Source organism: Dendrobates tinctorius, unplaced genomic scaffold (assembly GCF_039654945.1).
Source record: "Dendrobates tinctorius isolate UK_male_01 unplaced genomic scaffold, ASM3965494v1 ptg000046l, whole genome shotgun sequence".
NCBI lineage: Eukaryota > Metazoa > Chordata > Amphibia > Anura > Dendrobatidae > Dendrobates > Dendrobates tinctorius.
The window spans coordinates 31278814-31299038 of NW_027361714.1; the positions used below are offsets into that span (position 1 = coordinate 31278814).

General features: G+C 39.1%; 1 protein-coding gene across 2 annotated transcripts in view; it reads left to right on the forward strand.

Annotated features, from left to right (window-relative positions):
- LAMA2 (laminin subunit alpha 2) overlaps positions 1-20225 on the forward strand; it is a 1313887-nt gene that overhangs the window by 835442 nt on the left and 458220 nt on the right. For both annotated transcript variants that reach the window (XM_073575794.1, XM_073575795.1), the window contains exons 19-20: positions 4740-4951; positions 10870-10976. In XM_073575794.1, coding sequence (XP_073431895.1) covers positions 4740-4951; positions 10870-10976 — 319 coding nt within the window. The remainder of the gene's footprint in view (positions 1-4739; positions 4952-10869; positions 10977-20225) is intronic.

The window sequence follows — 20225 nt, forward strand, 5'->3', positions numbered from 1 at the left end:
TATGCAGGACTTTATACGTGTCCTTATCTTTTAAGATTTAATAACACATTGTTAGATATTCTGAATTTTCCATAATGACCAAATTGTCCCCCTTGTCAGAAGAATTTATAGATAAACAATCATTCATAAAACCACTCAGGGCCAGTTTTTCATTCTTTCACAAGTTTTATTCTACAGTGCAAATGGTATTTTACGTAGGTCCCTTTCAACCAATTTAGGAAAAATGTCACTACTTATAACCTCCCTCTGTGGTGGCATTTCGGTGCTTTTTTTCCTAAGGTCCATGAATGGACCTAATCCCCTCATGACGTCATTTTCCTCTAATAGTCCCTTGAAGTTCATCCTCCAATTGGCATAATACGACATTGTTCACGGCAAAAAAAAAGTTTCCATTTAAGTTTTCTACAAAATAAATTTAGATCTCTTACCCATTCAAAATAGTTGAAGAAATTTGCAGCGACAAAATTGAGACCTCTTTTCAGGACATAGTACTCTTCTTTAGACAATGAATATCATGAGAGATTAATGATCTGGCCTTTATTTAATTGGTTTTCATCCTAAGATAGTATTCTGTTCTAGCATTCCACTCTAAAAAAGATGATGATTAAGACGCAGAAGATGAGGGAGCTCCTATATTGGGAGCTGTTGGGGACATATTTATGTTTGTATTTTAGTATGTTCCTCTCTGGCTATATATCCCTCTTTATTTATGCCATCCTTGCAAAGGTTGCCTTTCACCATAGACTTGAGCCCCCCTTACCACCAGGTCTGTCCTCTCAGTATCACAAATATCTATAACTGATGACGATATATCCAAAGGTTTCTCTTTGTGGGAGTTATAGGCCTGATTTTCTCCAAAGGTTTAAGGTCCCTCTGAAAATTTATTTGCTTTCTCTCCTTCAAAGTTGATTGATATTTGTCAACTGAAGTCTGTAGAAGACCTTCACGTCTAGTAAAGTCTGGTTCAGACTTATATTTCAATATATTATCAATTAATTTATTTAAATATGTTGAAGATTTCTATAACAGTTTTTTCTCCTCCTCTAGTAATAATTGCAGCCTTTCATCAAGCTTTAGTAGACTGGTGAACCTGAACAGGAAACTTGACATACAGTAAAAAGTCTGCCTTCAGGGCTCGTAACCGGACACTAGGTGTTCGGTACAGACTCCAAACTTTACCGTTCAGGTTTGCTCATCCCTCTGTATTGCAAATGCCATCATTATATTCTCATAGGAAAGGACCATAGTTGAATGTATTATTATACTTTTTGCCTAAATGTATCCATGTACTACACTTCCTTAGATAATGTAATATATTTTCATAAAATACAATTTATTCAGATGTTATAAATTATCTGGTTTGTCCGTTTTGTGAGTTTCATGGACATTATATGCATTTGCCTAATAAATATTGCAGTAATATATATGGTATCTGCCAGCTTTCTACTAAAAAGTTCTATGTTTCCAGTCAACTGTAACAAAACGAGAGATATTTCAGGGAGTTAATTAGGAATTTAGCTTCAGGCATTATGTTCCAGAATCTACTGCACTTTATCATCACGGAACATTAATATCATTACTGTCTGCAACTCAGTAGCTGCTACATTAGGATATTTTGCAATTGTCCGACATTCATTCAACACCTTCATTCAAAATATCTTGTTCTCAAAGAACATTATACTTTGTATAAGAGAATATATCATTGTAGAGACAATAAGGAACTTTGGTGGGTAGTGGTAATCTGCAGCAACATTTTTTATTCTTTTTAGTCAATCAAATTATTAAACGGTTAAGTGTACTTACCTTTGTAAACCCATTTGGAATATTATCAAAACAGCAAAACACATCTTACATTTTTTTTTTGCTGACATCATTTTCAGCTGCATTTAACAGTTGAGTATAGCTTTGTATAAAGGGAGAATTAAAGAAGCTCTCCCAGCCCCTTAATATGATGCAATCATCATATTACATAGCGCTGTGTGCATACAATTGATCATTTTGAATTTCTAGGCAGTTAATTCTTCTCTTTTCCATTAGTTCTATGACATTTGATTAAAACAGATTAGCTTAATCCCTCTGTGTTCTATGTAGAAACAGGAAGTCCATTTTTCCTGCATGAGTCATCACTGCAAAAGCCCCTGTGTAACAGGGTTACCGCGACAGTGTGGAGCCAGAAGACAGCAGCATCTGATTGCTACTACTTTGGCGCTAAGAAGAATCACTTCTCCTTCATTTTAAATGTGTTTATTTCTTCAGGCAGAACAAGGGATAATTGGATAATTGGAAATCTCTGTTCTCACGGCTGAGCTCGGTTAGCCACTACCTTCCCCTTTAAAATCTGGGCTCTGCTACAAATCCTTGTCAGGGCAAGCATTTGCTGCATGGCTAACAGTGGGAGAGGAGTAAATATGAGAAGGAGAGTTGGAGGAGTTATCTGCAACTGTTGTTTGGTTTGTAAGTGTTAATTCCGTATCCTTCTCTATTTTGGTTTCTTCCCTTACCTCCACACCCCGTGCACTCCTCTGTTATATGTGAGTGAATATTTTGTATGCCTGGAGTTTTCTGTTAACCTTTGTCTGTGTTGCCTTGTTTGTCAGGTTGGTGTACTACAGTGCACAGTAGCACCCCCTCTTCCCTGGGTGTTGGGAAGAGAACAGATGGAGTGTTAACTCAGGAGATAAGGCAAGTGTGGAGGCTCCAGCATCTTTGCCATCTAAAGTATCCCAGAGAGCAGGGTGAGCTAGGGCGCCCCCAGTGTTAGGGACAGGGAAGGAGCCCCCTGGTCCTGGGTCACCTGACAGTTGTATCGTGACACCATGTCAGGGGTAAAGAGCAGAGCAACTGGGTCAGGAGTTGAAGAGGGTGTGGAGCTGGGCTGCCAGAGACTTTGCAGTGATATACAATTGTAGTTCTAATGATGACTCATGTAAGATAAAGAAACGTCCTGTTTATTCATAGAGCTTAGAAGGATTAAGCTAGTCTTTTTATAATCATGTGAAGTCACAAACCTAAAAAGAAAAGAAATAACAGGGTAGAAAGGCAAAAGGACAATTGTAAGTACAGTGACATATAATATGATTATTGCAATATATTAAAAGGATAAAAAAAACTTTGATGGGAGTGTATTTTAAATAGAATGGTGGCAAAAAAAAAATATTTAAAAGGGGTTGCATTTTTAAAGATTAACAAACGAAACACTTGATCTAATTAACAATAAAGTCATCATTTAATCCTTGTCACTCTAGTTTTACCTTTCTGCTGCACAAGTTGAACAAAGGGGAAAAAAAACTGTTTGCCTATTATTCTAAAACTTCATTTGTTTTGTGCTATACTAAAACTGAAACCTTTCCAACAAAGTTAAAGATTAAAATAATTAAGTGCCCCCCACCCCTGAACCATATATTAGGATAAATAATTCTATATTAAATAATTAGAAAGGCATCATATAATACTTAATAGAACACAATTTACTACAGTGCACCATAAATATAGTATGTTACTTCTAATAGTTAGAAAGCTCAGTGAATTCAATAAATAAACTAGTTATACTTCAAAATTGCAACATTTATATCACAGTAATGTGCTCTACAATATAGCTGACCCTTGTTTTTAATTAAATCATCTGCTGTTGTCCCAACTAAATAGCTGCAGAGGTAGCAAAGGTCACATCAAAGAAGGCATAAAGCACACTATATCAACTAATAACCACATGTAGTTATTTGTATTTTCTCAAGACCGCTCTTTCAGTCAGAAATATAAATATGGATCACAAAACTAGGCATATTTAGCAGTGATGAGCGAACATGCTCGGATAGGGTGCTACCTGAGCATTCTCATGTGCTATCCGAGTGTCTTCGGCGTTCTTGAAAAATATGTTTGAGTCCCCACTTCTGCATGTCTCGCAGCAGTTCGACAGCCACAATACATTCATGGATTGCTGTTTGTTAGACAATCCCTGCATGTGTTGCGGCAGTCAAACAGCCACGAGACATGCAGCCGCGGGGACTTGTACATATTATTCGACCATGCCAAAGACACTTGGTTAGCACACGAGCATGCTTGGATTACACCTTAGGCCTCTTTCACACTTCCATTTTTTACAATCAGTCAAAATCCGCCAGGTTTTGAAAAAAACGGATCCGCAATTTTTTTTTGCGGATCCGTTTTTTTCCCCATTGACTTCCATTATTTGCGGATTTTGACGGATTGCCGTCCGTTGCATCCGTTTTTGTGAGGATCCGCCATAATGCTGCTGTCCGTTAACATCCTCAAAGATTTGCAAACGGAGCTTGCAACGTTTTTTTGGCCGGCGGATCCTCCAGACACTGATTTAACCCGAAATTCTGTCTGGGTGCCGGACAAAAAAAAAATTCTCTCTCTCTCTCTCCTTCCCGGCCTGCGGTTCCTTTAAATTTCCTCATTTTGTGGATCCGTCAGAAAACGGATCCTGTGGCATCCATTCACATCAGTTAATAACGGATCCGCTTCTCCGCCTTTTTGGCGGATTGTAACTGACACAAAAAACTGAAGAGTGAAAGAGGCCTTAGTCGAGCACGTTCACTCATCATTACTATTTAGTAATTTCCCAGAGAAACTAGATATACTGCAAAGTTACACACTTTTGGATTACACACTATTGTATTGCCACTAATCTGAGCAAGAAATATAATTTGCCAGTACAATATTATAAAGCTGTCTAACACATAATGAATTTCCTGACTGAATTTTTGCGCCCTTAGGTGCACTGATGGATATTTTGGTCAACCATTACTACCAGGAGGATCATGCAAGCCATGTCAATGCAATGACAACCTCGACCTTTCAGCCCCAGGTTGTTGCGACAGTGAAACAGGGGCATGTCGTATATGTAAACCAGGAATAACTGGTGAATATTGCAATAAATGTGCAGAAGGATATTTTGGAGATGCTCTTGGACCAAGAAGTTGCCAGCGTGAGTATCTTCTCTCTGCTTCTTTTGCTTTTTTATAATAACATATTAAGCAAAATACATGGTCATAATTATAAAAGGGGTAATTTTCTTTAGAAAAAGGGTAATACGTCTGACATTGCAGTTCAGCCACATTCAGTAGAATAGGAATGACCTGTAACATCAGTCAAAGTCAAAACTACTTTTTGAACACACTGTCGAGCTCTGAAAGCAATGAGTGATGTTTTTGAGTGCAGTCTCTGATGGAATGATCTCTGAGCTCCATATTGTGTTTGCACAGCCCCTGATGTGCCCAAACAGCAGAAACCCCCCAAAAGTGACCCCATTTTGGAAACTATACCACTCAGGGAATTATTTAGAGGTGTGGTGAGCACCTTGAACCTGCAGGTGCCTCACAGAATGTTATAATATTGAGCCTTGAAAATGAAAAAAATTTCCTAGAACAGTTTCTGGACTCCATATACAAAGCCCTTAAGTGCCAGAAAAGCAGAATCACCCCTCAAATGGCCTAATTTTGGAAAATACACCTCTCTGGGAATTTATCTACAGGTGTAGTGATGAATTTCACTCCATGGGTGTTTTCCAGAAACAAACAGCAATAGATGCAGTAGTAAATATATGCACTAACACCCTATGAATAGTAGAGAGGAGTAGCTAGTGGATACAGATAGAGAACAGATCCTGAATGAAAGCCCATTTAGGGAGATAGCGAAGTATACAAATAATACTGTCACTCAGATAGTAGATATGAACCTTCCCTTCTTCATATCTAATGGCCCAACAGTATTACTTGTGAACTAAGCAGCAATAGAGGTTGCTGAGTGAAAATTACTAACCTGCCATTGTAGTGACCGAGTACGTTGTAGTACACGAACATTGTCGTGCCCTTACATTATGCCCAGCCTGTGCTTCTGGAGACGTGAACCCCAAACCTTAAGCAGGCTCTCATTGCTACAGTACTTACAAACATTCCGGTGCTAAATGTGGTTTACGCACAGAAAGGATAAGAAGGGATAGGGACATTAGCATATGGTAGGGCAGAATTTACTGGTTTCCTTTTGGGGGATAATGAGCTATTTCACTTTTCCAAAGTCTTTATGTTATCAGTAACATGGATGCCTTCTATATTTCTATTAACAGATGACAGACCTGAGTAGGGACTGCTTTGTTTGTGGATTGAGCTGAAGATTTTGTTGAAAACATTTTACTTAACATTTTGGATTACATTTATCCTGTGCTCTGCGTGATTCAGATAAAACCCCTGAAGGATCTATTCACTATAATGAGGCCGCAGAGCTACTCTGGACACCATTTGGCCTCTATTTAGCGGTGCTCTTCTTTTCAGATGTGCACAAAACTGTGTCAGACTGCACTTTTATACATGCCTAAAACAACAGACACTGCCAAATCATAGGCCAGACAGTGCCTCCATGTGCACCATTCTAGGGACTCTTCCACCTGGGGTTCCAGCTGAATCAGGTATTTCAGAAATGTACATGGAGACCCCGATGTAAACGTTCAGAGTAGATCACAAGAAAAATGTGAGATGAGACTTAGGCCTCTTTCACACATCAGTTTTTTGCCTTCAGGCGCGATCCGGCTTTTTTTTGTAAAACCGGATCCGGCAAAATGCAATGCCGGATCCAGTTTTTCCCCATTGACTTGCATTAGCGCCGGATCGTGCCGGATGACATTGCGTTTCATCCGTTTTTTGCCGGATCCGGCAACTTGTCTCATTCCGGCGTCTGGAAAAAACGGCTACTGTAACGTTTTTTGTCTCCGGCGAAAAAGCCGGAAGCGCCGGATCCGGCGCTTCCAGCTTTTTGCTACAATGAAAGTCTATGGGCGCCGGAATGCGCCGGATCCAGAAAAAGACGGATCCAGCCACCGGATCCGGTTTTTTTAAGTCTGCGCATGCTCAGATCCAATTGGCCAGCCCCCAGGAACAGATATAACCTGCTAGACGGATCCAGCAAAAAAACGGATCCGTTTCTACAGTTCTCCAAAATTTATGCCGGATCCGTTTTTTCTAAAAATAGCCGGATCCTGCCTGACGGCAAAAAACTGATGTGTGAAAGTAGCCTTACTGAGATCTTTGGGAGGCAAAATGAATAAATTAACAGTGGGTCAACATTAGTGTTGAGCATTCCGATACCGCAAGTATCGGGTATCGGCCGATACTTGCTGTATCGGAATTCCGATACCGACATCCGATATTTTTTCAATATCGGATGTCGGTATTGGAATCGGAAGTTCAAAGTTGATTGACAGCCTGACGTCATCATGATGCGCGGTGTGTGCGCATCATGACGCGCCGTCATTTCGGGCCTTCCGGGGGTCTCTGCCGGCCTGCCGGGGGGCTGTGCAGGCTCCGGTGGTCTGTGCCGGCCTGCCGGGGGGCTGTGCCGGCCTGCCGGTGGTCTGTGCAGGCTCCGGGGGGCTGTGCCGGCCTGCCGGGGGGCTGTGCCGGCCTGCCGGTGGTCTGTGCAGGCTTCGGGGGTCTGTGCAGGCATCGTCCGATGGGACTACAAGTCCCATCGGGCGATGCCTGCTACCATGACAGTGATTGACACATTAGCCAATGATGGGACAGTAGTAGTCCCATCATCCGGCTAATGTGTTGAATGTAAAAAAAAAAAAAAAAAATTACATGCTACATACATGCTACATACATACGACATGCATACTACATATATACTACATGTAACATACATACTACATATATACTACATGCATACTACATACATGCTACATACTACATGCATGCTACATGCATGCTACATGCATGCTACATACATACTACATGCATGCTACATACATACTACATACATGCTACATACTACATGCATGCTACATACATACTACATGCATGCTACATGCATGCTACATACATACTACATGCATGCTACATACATACTACATGCATGCTACATACATACTACATGCTACATACATACTACATACATACTACATATATACTACATGCATGCTACATACATACTACATGCTACATACATACTACATATATACTACATGCATGCTACATACATACTACATATATACTACATACATACTATATGCATGCTACATACATACTACATGCATGCTACATACATACTACATGCTACATACATACTACATATATACTACATGCATGCTACATACATACTACATACATGCTACATACTACATGCATGCTACATACATACTACATGCATGCTACATGCATGCTACATACATACTACATGCATGCTACATACATACTACATGTATGCTACATACATACTACATGCTACATACATACTACATACATACTACATATATACTACATGCATGCTACATACTACATGCTACATACATACTACATATATACTACATGCATGCTACATACATACTACATATATACTACATACATACTACATGCATGCTACATACATACTACATGCATGCTACATACATACTACATGATTTTACACAATAAAAAAAATGTTTTTGCATTGCAATATTCCGAAAGCTACAAATTTTTTAGTTCTCCTCTGATGGAGCTGTATGGCAACTTCTTTATTGCAGGACAGGATGACGGTTTCAGCTAAACCACTTTTATTTATATTCAACATTGTAATTGCCTTTTATTCCACTTTTGCTCAACGTCAAAATGAAAAAGTATTGTTTTTAGCCACTTTTTTCTTATAGAGTTAACTGAAGGGATTAACTAGTATGACAGTTCTATAGAATGGGTTTTTTTTTTACATTGCTATATTCCAAGAGCTATAGCTTTTTTTATTTTCTGCTAACAAAACTGTATGGTGGCTTGCTTTTTAAGGTACAAGATGACATTTTCATTGATACTATTTTTTTTTACATTCATCTGTTTTATCGCTTTTTATTTAACTTTTTGTTCGGCAGTTGGATAAAAAAGCATGTTTTTTTACTGTTTTTTATTTTTATATTTTTTCTGTGCTCACTAAAGGGGTTAACTAGCAGGACAAAATTATAGATCTAGCCACTCCAGACTTGGTGATACCAAACATGAGTACTTTTTTTTGTTTGTTTTTCCATTAAATGTATTTATTTTTGGTATAGCAGTATAATATTTTTTTCAAATTTTGTGTTCTTTATTTTGTGGTATGGCAGATGTACATGTAAAAGTTAAAGGTTATTTCCCCTTCAAGCGGTTGCAGGGTACATAGTAAAAACTTGAGGATTCTTCATCAGTGTTCCTCCTTGTAAAAGTCAAAAGGGTCACAACAACCTTTAGGCCGGGATCACACATGCGAGAAACATGACTGAATCTCGCATGTTAATACCCGGCACTGCCGCCGGCACTCAGGAGCGGAGCGTTCGGCTGCATGTACTGGTATGTGGCCGCACGTACCGCTCCTGAGTTGCGGCAGCAGTGCTGATTATTATGATGTGAGACTCGGCCGTGTTTCTCGCATGTGTGATCCCGGCCTTACCAGTGTTCCTCTTTGTACTAGCACAAGGTGCCAGTAACAGTAAAAGATTGTCCTATGACCAATCACAGAATCCAGAGCTACTTTCTCTTTGGCGCACTCACACCAGCTAACTTAATGTGCACTGAAGTTTACAGTAGCTTTTAGGGCTTGAGTAGTGGTCCGCAACTGATCTGCCATATCTAATTGTCACTAATCCAACTGTTGAAACACTGCAATATTAACAATGACTATTCTGCATTCTGACTGCCAAACTTAGTATCTGGCTTAGTCATTCTGACCATAAGGTGTAGTAGTTGGCTTTACATACGCTCAAGCTTCACCTATAGCATAGCCTATGCTGCACAACGCAGTGGGGTCTGCACATGTGACCTGCGATCTTGGCCACCTTGCATACCCGCTGCTCACAAAGCACAGTATCTTCATGAATCACAATTGCTTGTTTAAAGGAATTGTTTTGTTTAACTTTATGCTATATGCTACAATAGTTATAAAAGAAAGAAGCAAACTGAGTACAACTTACTCTTCAAGGGTCCAGCCTCAGCTCTCTGCTGCTGTCCCAAGTCTCTATTGTTTGGCAGTAGTGATGAGTGAGTATACTCATTGGTCGGGTTTTCCTGGGCATGCTCAGGTGATCTCCGAGTATTTTGGAGTGCTCGGAGATTTAGTTTTCGTCGTCTCAGCTGCATAATTTGTGACTTGTAGACAGGCTGAATACATGTGGGAATTCCCTAACAACGGGTATTCTACACATGTATTCAGCCTGTCTACAAGTCACAAATCTTGCAGATAAGACAACGAAAATCTGCGAGCATGCCAAAATACTCGGAGGACACCCGAGCATGCTCGTAAAAACCCGAGCAACGAGTATACTCGCTCATCACTATTTGGCAGCCAATCACTAAGCTCAGTGGCTAAATTTACTTACCCTAAATTTAAATAGGATAAAAGTAGACCAGACAGATAGAAATGAGCCAGTTTGATGGCTTTGGCCTCCTTTCTCACTGAAAGATAGTGATGGCGTGATCAATTAAGCTCAATGATGGGCTGCAGTGCTGTCAACATGACATGAGTGCTAAAGACCAAAAAACAGAATCTTGGACAGCATAACACAAATATAAACATTTTTGCAACGTCACAGAGATACATAATATAAAGAAGTTACAATCACTTTTGTCAGCAATTATTTTACTGGCTAGGCGTTGTACAAGAGCATCATCTTTTGTAGGGGATTGGATGAAGTGCTCAGTCAGTTTTCCTCCAAGCATCCTCACATAACAAGCCAAATCACAGGCATCAATCTGTACATAGCACTATTTCAGAAGGGATAATGCTGATAGCTGGGTAAAAATGATCTATGAGTAATACTCAAATATTTTCAGCTGGGTAGTTAATTGAAAAATGAAAGCATTCAAAGTGTTCAGGGAATGTTGAGGATGCTGACCTGACCATCATTTTGTTTTCCAGCATGCAACTGTAACATCAATGGATCTGTATCTACTGTTTGCAATCTACAGAATGGACAGTGTGAGTGCAGAAGTAATGTGAAAGGTCGACAGTGTGATGAGTGCTTGGTAAGTTCCTGGATATTTCTCCAGTATAATGGTCCTGAGCTCTATATACAGTATATAAAACATAATATCAACTATTATTATAAAAAATTAAATTAAGTTCTCCCGGATATTTTTTCATCTATAATTGCACAATTTATCTTATTGGTCACAGTCTGCACTTTTTCATATATACAGGGTGGGACATTTTTATCGATACACCTAAATAAAATGGGAATGGTTGGTGATATCAACTTCCTGTTTGTGGCACATTAGTATATGGGAGGGGGAACTTTTCAAGATGGGTGGTGACCATGGCAGCCATTTTAGTCATTTTGGTGCAGATACGATCTTTTGATCGCCCATTATTGCATTTTAATGCAATGTCGCCACGACCAAAAAAACGTAATTCTCGCGTTTTGACTTTTTTTCTTGTTAAGCTGTTAAGCAATCAGGTTAATCTTTTTTTGAGAGATTGGGCAATTTGGAAAAGAACGATACCAAATATGTATATGTTTGATTTTTTTATTGTTTTATTTTGAATGGGGCGAAAGAGGGTGATTTGAACTTTTGTTTTTTTATTTTTTTATATTTTTAAAAACTTTTTTTAACTTTTGGCATGCTTCAATAGTTTCCATGGGACATTAGAGGCTGCCACAACCCGATCGGCTCTACTACATAGAGGTGATGATCAGATCACCTCTATATAGCAGATTTACTCACTTGCTATGAGCGCCGACCACCGAGTGGCGCTCACAGCAATCCAACACTGACAGCCATAGAGGTTTCCAAGAGACCTCTGGTTGTCATGCCAAAGTACCGGTGACCCGTGATCACATGACGGGGGTCACCGGTGGGCGGGTTTCTGGCCAGATGTCCCGAAGCAATAGATAAATGCCACTGTCAGCATTTGACAGTAGCATTTAACAGTTTAATAGCCACAGGTGGATCGCGATTCCACCCGCGGCAATTCCGGGCAAATGTCAGCTGTTCAAAACAGCTGATATGTTCCATGAAAGATGTGGGCTCACTGCCGGAGCCCACATCAAAGGGAGGTAGTCTGACATTAGCGTACTATTAGGCCTGACATCGGAAAGGGGTTGAAGTATATTTTTCTCTGAAAAACTCACAGCCTTTCAGAGTCAAACATAAATGGCTGAAATCATGCATCTAATGTCTGATACATGCTGGTTGTTGATCAAGCAATATGTATCAGCTTTCAGGTTCCCTTTAAGGATACCATGTGATGCTACAAACACCTGATTGGCTGCAGCTTAATCAAAAAAATACGTGGTGGCTTTGGGATGCTAGAACAGGGTTGTCAACGTCCAGAAATTCTAGGACAGTCCATAAAAATTGGTCACTTTTTTGCCCTGCCTGTAAATGTTTTTTAGGCATCCATGATTTTTTTTAAGCTGGAAAAACTTACACACATTATTTTGACAGTAATAATGATCATTTTAGAGTTTATATTGAATAATGCTGATGTTTTCATATCGGAATTATGGGCTGTAGACCTGTATCACATATAATAATGGTGAATTATTATGGTTTTCCAATGTGTCTATAAAAATATAACAAAAAAAAAGAAAAAATAGGGCCCCTAAACCATTAGAATTAAATTATTGCACAGGAGCACAAATACCCTTTGTGGCCAATAGAGGAACACAGACATACATGATGCGTCAGCACACTGCGTTTAATGAATATATAACGTTTGCATCAAATTTGGAGTTCACGTATTCATTAGTCGTGGTGTGCTGACGCAGCATGTATGTACTGTATACGTATAAAATATTGTCTGTCCGTGATATTTGTTTAAAAGCTAGCCAGAAAAATTTTTTAAAAAATAGTTGGAAGAAGATCCAAATGTGATCTGAATTATGAAAGGGATTGTCTGTGATCCAACAATCACTTGAAATAGTCTGCTGTATTTAAATTCAATGATAATCATTTTATAATGATTCCATCTCACCACTGAGAATAGGGACAGTATCAGTAAGCAACTATTTTCCTTTTTTCTGAAAAGGTTACACCGGTTTCTGTTAAAGAAACAATTAAAAAGAAGGGATTGTTATCATATAAACTTATTTGTTAAAAAGAAGCAAGACAGACCTGATATTTTCATAAATTACCGTACGTAGGTAGAAGCAAAACTTGTAGTCAATGATAGTCTATCAAAAATACGTCAGCCTCCATCTCGGAAATACCTTTCCTGTATTTTGATCCAAATCTGGCTCAGAACATATGATTTATGCATTGATTTTTGCTTTACTATGGTGCCAAAATGGTTTTCTTATCATAATACATTTCAGAGGCACTTCAACTTCCTCTGGCATAAACTGCATGCTTTCATTTCTAACATTTTACTTCCACAGATTAATATAAGGTAGAAGCTGTCATACAAATCCTGTTGATTTTCTGTTGATTTGCTTTGCCATTCACTTGTGCTGAAAGCATTTGAAGAGTCTATTCATCATCTTAAGCCAGGGCCTTTTCGACTAAAGTATGCTTTTATTAATTCAAGAATACCGTGCCTTGGCGCACCGTCCTAGTGTAAGGAACTGAAGTGCTTCAATTCAATTTATTCACTCGAAAACAAAGTTTTAATGAGCTATGTACACGTGTGGAGATACTTCAAGGGTTTATAGAAGTGGTTATAAACCTTTAAAAGGAATCTATCAGCAAGTATTTGCTACCTTATCTGAGAGCAGCCTGATGTAGGCAAACAGAAGCTGCATCCAATGATGTATCAGCTAGATTACTGAGTGCAGCCAAACAGAGGTTTTAGATTTAGCAGAGCTGAGGAAGCTAACACTGCCCACACCAGGCTCTGTATATACAAAGTCCATGGACAGTGAGGTGCTCATCAAGGCAGGAGGAGTTGCCAGACTAGGAGGCATGTGCTGCTGTTTTTAATAGCAAAGCCACAAAATACAAGAATTAATACAGCAGAAAAGGGGTAGCAGTGCTTACCTGCCAAGGTTTCCAAACAGGATGCAGCAAACCCATGTAGTAAAGATGGAAGCAACACAGGCACAAAATACTGATAAGACAACCACTCACAGCCTACCAATCCATGTAGGGGAACTGCTTAGTATATGATTGTACAAAAGAGGCTTGTATAGGGTGCTGTTCACATGCAGGTAATGCACATTGTCTAGTTTACAGCCTATTAGTAGTGCCCATACTATTTGATCAGGTGGGCTGCCCAGTACTATCTAAATGCATCCCATGTAAGCAGAGACACCAGTTTACAAGACCAACATGGCCTGCTTGCACCCTGTAAAATAAACTGCTAAAATACTTGGCCAAGATATGCAAGCTCGCAACCCATGTCAAGGGTCCCCACACTTGCGAGTCCTAACACTGAACTTAATAGCAAAGCAACAAAAGGAGGACTAAAAATCCTCCAAAAACTCAAGAATTAATACAGCATAAAAGGGGCAGCAGTGATTACCTGCCCAGGTCTCCTAACAAATGCACAGGATGCAACAAACCCATGTAGTAAAGATGGTGGCAACACAGGTGTCCAGCAATGATAACCTCCTGTTGCTAAAACAATAATTGCAAGCAAACAATACCACATAGCTTGATATGAGAGGCATCACTGAAATCTGTGTTTAACCCCTACAGATTGCAGTCTTCAGATTACATAGCAAAAACCTGCTGACAGATTCCCTTTAAGGGAAAAAAATCAATAGATATTTTAATGCAGCAGGTAGTTTTGTATTATTATTGAAAAAGCTTATAAGGGAAATGATGAATGGAATTTTCTATATACAACTGAAATATTTTACAATATTGTCTGTAAAACTTTCTGATTATCGTTCAGAAAAGTATTCTTTTAAAGAATCTGTAGAGCACTTAACATTTAAATATAAGCTGTTGGCATTTGCTTTGTTAAATATCCTGGTCTACCATCATGACATAAGAATTACACAAAGTATCTCACGCAATGCAAATAACAGTTTTGCAAACTATAGTGTTCTATATTCCTAAAAGAAAAAATAAAAGAACATAAAAATGTTTCCATTTTAGCAAATTTAAAACTTAATACACTGACATTTATGCATTTTATTTTCTAAAACAAATAGAGAGGAATAATGGCAGGCATTTCATCTCTTGATAACATCTAAAGGCAAGCTTACGCAATGCAGTTTGGAAGACATACAATTTGAACAAAGAAAGGAATAGGTTGGAGGAGGAGTTTTAGATAATATATGGTTAGGATGGACAACAGATTTTTTAACATGTGGTCTTAAGCCCCCGTCACACATAGCGATCTCGCTAGCGAGATCGCTACTGAGTCACAAGTTTTGTGACGCAACAGCGATCTCACCAGCGAGATCGCTGTGTGTGACACTTACCAGTGACTGGCCCCCCTGCCGGTTATCGCTGATCATCCTGGAATGGCCAGGACATTTTTTTGATCGCTGGTCTCCAGCTGGCCAGCATGCATCGCTGCATGTGACAAGCGGGAGACAAGGGATCAGCAGCAGGAGCTGGTAACTAAGGTAAACAGGGTTTCTAAGCGGCGCTCAGCACTTAGAAACCCGATGTGTATCTTAGTTACCAGCGCGCTGGTGCAGGGAGCTGGTAACCAAGGTAAACATCGGGTTTCTAAGTGCCATGCACCACTTAGAAACCCGATGTGTACCTTGGTTACCAGCTCCCTGCACCAGCGCCCTGGTAACTAAGGTACACAGTGGGTAACTAAGCAACGTGCGTCGCTTGTTACCCCTGTGTTGCTGATGCTGATCGCTGGTGAAGCTGCCTGTTTGGCAGCTCAGCAGCGATCATGTAGCGACACACCAGCGATCCTGACAAGGTCATATCGTTGTCAGGATCGCTGGTACATCGTTATGTGTCACGGGTCCCTTAGAGCTAGAAAATATAAAGTAGAAACTATAAAGGGAGATGAATATTGAAATATAAGAAACTGACAATAGCAAAATCCTACCAGTAAACAAAGTTTGCATTCCAGGAAAAAAATACTAAAGCTTTATTTTTGGATAGAAGAACACCTATATTCTAGAATTTCCATCTCCACTGTAGGTTGTCCTCTTTCCCCAATTTCAGAGATTATATAAAAGCTACCTAAATATGTTTGTAAATACTATGCATTTTTACACCTTCTACAATAATCCAGAATTGTATTTACAATACCCAATGTCTTGTAGCAGATGAGCTGATATCCTAATTTTTCTTATGCCAAAATGTTCTTTCATAAAAGATGAAGGGACCCAAGATCTTTGTTAGGATTTCTTCACCCATCATTGTTTTCAATCAGTATTTCAGTATTTGTATACTAATACCAGGAGTGTCTCTAAAACACAGAACAGTTGTCAAACTTTCAATTGTATAGTTTTATATCTAGTTTTTCCCTGTAGTTCCACTCCTGGTTTTGGCATACAAACATTGACACATAATACTGAACAAATACTGATGTGGGACTAAGCCTTTACATGCAGATGAAGCCATAAATGTGCTTGTTAGGGTATCGCCACATGTAGCGATGCACCAGCAATCCCGACAACGATACAACCCAGTAATGATCTCTGGTGCATTGCTAAGTGGTTGCTAGTGAGCTGCCAAACAGGCAGATCTCACCAGCGACATAGCAGCAGTCGGCGGTCGTTACTTACTTGTCAGACGCAGCGATGAAGACATCCTCCCGCCCGCGTCCACGCATCGCTCTTCGGCGCCAGCAGGAAGCCCAGCAGGAAGTCGCTGATGAGAAATGGCCCAGGACGTTCTCGCGCGATCAACGATAATCAGCGGGGGAGCCGGTCCGAGGTAAGTATTACACATAGTGATATAGCTAGCAATATCGCTGCTACGTCACAAAATCAGTGACGCTTAAGCAATATCGCTAGCGACCTCGCTTAGTGTGACGGGCCGTTTATACAAGCAGTCACATGTGTCCCAATGTGTCAGGCACAATTGCTATATAGGTGGAAGCCACAGATAACCTAGAGCATTCAAGAATGTAATTTCAAGTTTTATGCTGGTGGGGACAATTTTTCTGAATTTCAATGTGGCGTTTTAGAAATGTTGACTCTGATAATCTACTGCATAAAGTAGAGATGTTAGACAACCTGGGAAACATACTTCAAAATCCTGAGTCCTGAGAAGCTTCAATGTTTGGGTCATTTTCCAAGTCACCCGATGTAAATCTAATTAGAAGTACCTGTCAGGCTTATGTCAAGACTAGAAAATAGGGGGGGAAGCCAGCACTGCTTAAGGTTAGAACGCATAAATTGGAGTGCATATGCACATAATGTCTAGCTGGGCGGGGTGACTCAATTGAATTGCTAAATTCAATTTTTTTGCTAAATATCTCATTTTTGAATACAGCTAGACATTATGTGCATATGCACTCCAATTTATGCGTCCTAACCTTAAGCAGTGCTGGCTTCCCCCTCTATTTTCTTTATGTCAAGACTACACTGAAAAAAATATAAAGAAAAAAACAAGTCATTCTGATAGATTTCAGGTCAATGGGCTGCAGAATTGTGAATATAGCATGCTGTAATTGGTTTAAAAAATCAATATACTCAACAATATTCTGTGTTTGGATACAACATAGCTTTTACAAAGGCATAAATAGATAATAAAGTGCTACAGTATATACGGTAGCAAGTGTCAATTCACGGAGTTATAATCTGCAGGGATTCCACATGCTCACACATTTGAGGCATAGAAAAAGCCGTAGCATCACAGTAATGATCTCAAAGTCAGCCAACAAATGTGTATATTTGGAAAAATATGATTTTACTGAATTTGAGAGCAATTAATGACCACCATGCAACCTTAAATCGATTGCTGACATTTATAAAGCAGCTGTATCTTTTTTGGATTTATATTGGTAACTCTAATATGACATTCGTAAAGTGAATCTATCAGCAGGCTTTACTACCACAAACCAAACATATCTATTTTAGGTCACTGTAATCCAGAATCAATCCATACTTTATCCATACTTTTTGTAATCCTTCTTTACGTTACAAAATAATCCTATTTACATTTTTTTTGCTAATGAGCTACCAGTGCAAGCTGCTTGAACCTGGAATTACAGCTCTCTGTCTTCCTCCCAATTTTCCCTGCCCTCTGCCGTCCATTTGCTCTTTCATTGAAAGGTCATTCTTGTCAGTGACCTTCCTTCCTTGATGGAAATCTTACACAAGAACCATCATTCACTGTGCTGATCATCTTCTAAGAGGTGATGGTGTATGTACAGGTCCATATTCCTGAACTTGCGTAGTCATCAAGACTTTACTGTGCATGCACTTGAAGTGATGCAAGAATTTAAGGCTGAGAGGCAGGTCACTCAGATAAAAGTGACCTGTGAATTAAGGAGCAAAGGACAGAGGTGAGCAGGAAAATTTGAAAAGAGAATGGAGAACTGTAAATGCAGAACTAAGCCCCATGCACTTGGAACTCATTACCATAATTAATAGAGGAATTCTTTGGAATGCAAAGAAGAATTAGAAAATACAAAGGTATATTCTGGATTACCTAACATAACTTTGTTTGGTTAGTAATCACAAAACCAGCTGAAAGGTTCCTTTTAACTGTAGAAGCTGTTGGAATCCAGAATGTTATTGACCTCGAACACATCTGAAGGCCCTTCAGTAATGGAAGTAGAAGCAGGAGTATGGACTTTGGAGAAGTGATTCAGGATTCAAGAGTGATACATGGATTTAGCAGAAGTAGAGAATGTTGGTCACAGGATTGAGTTGCCTGATGATTTTGAATGGAACAAGATACTGAGGAGGTCACTTTTTGGAACATTCTCAAAAGACAACTACATCTTATCAACAGGTTTGTTGTTAAGAGATGAACCTCTCTTCTTGTCTGTATGAGTCTTCATCTTAGACATGGCCTGACGGTAGGAGACCCGAGCTTGCTGCCAAATCTGGAGAAAGTGAAGAAGAGTGCCCATTTGGCTGGACTAGGATTTAACCATTGGGTGAACTGCAGAAAGGTTGTGTTCTTATGATCACTTTATATTATTACTGGAGAGCTGGGGCAGAGGGACGAGATTCAACTACAGTCTATTGCATTAAATTTACCTAGGTAAATGCTAATTAAGCTTTATGGTTTGTATTATAGTCTAGCTTTACCTCAGAGCTTTCTACCTCAGTGTTGTAGAAAAGTCATGACAATGTAATTACGGCCAGTGGTTATTTCATGCATTAGCATTTATTCAGTCAACCTTTGAATAACCAGCTAAAGAATTAATAATTTGGTGTAGTGCTCACCTTGCTTGGGATGTAAGTTGAGGTGGTTGGTAATGTCTTGGTAGGATTGCAGTTGTGCTATACTCCTTCCATTTTTGGATGATGGATTGAACAGTGCTCCGTGAGATGTTCAGAAAATGGGCTACTTTTTTTATAGCCTAACCCTGCTTTACTCTTCTCCACAACTTTATCCCTGACATATCTGGTGTGTAACTTGGTTTTCAAGATGCTGTTTGATACTCAATTTTCTCAAATAAACACCTGAAGCTTTTGCGGAAAAGCTGTAGTTATACTGATAATAGGTTACACACAGGTGGACTCAATATACTAATTAGGCGACTTCTGGAGGCAATTGGTCACTCAGCATTTTATTTATGAATATCAGACTATAGGGGACTGAATACAAATGAAAATTACAATTTTCAGATTTATATTTTAAAAATAATTAGAAAACTATGCTTCAGTTCCTTTATACTTCATAATTACCTGCTACTTTGTGTTGGTATATCAGATTAAATGCCAATAAAATATATTTAAATTTCAGAGTGTAAAGTAAAAAAAAGTGGTAACATTCATGGGACATGAATATTTTTTCAAGGCACTGTATTAGCTAAATTAATCTTGAAATTATTAAATATCAGGTTCATCTAATTAAAAATGAAATTATTTCTTATGATATCTATTACAATGCAGCCACGTCTGCCAAATGATATGAGCACTCAGCTAAGGAACATTTTTCTATTTTATGCAATATATTATTCTTAGCTGCTGTTGAACAAATAATAATTTTTGTACCATTTAGGCCAATATCCCAATAATATCCTGCAATATTAAATATTGTCTAAAAGTGCACATAAATATATTGCTACAGTCCAGTCACATGAACTTGATTATAAGATGTCAAATGTTTCACTAAAAATTCAGTTTCCTTAAAAGGGTTGTCTAAGACTTTAGATTGCTTCGAATAGGTGGTAGATGTACAGTGTCCAGCCATGACATTATACAGTTGATGGAGCTGTGCTGGGCA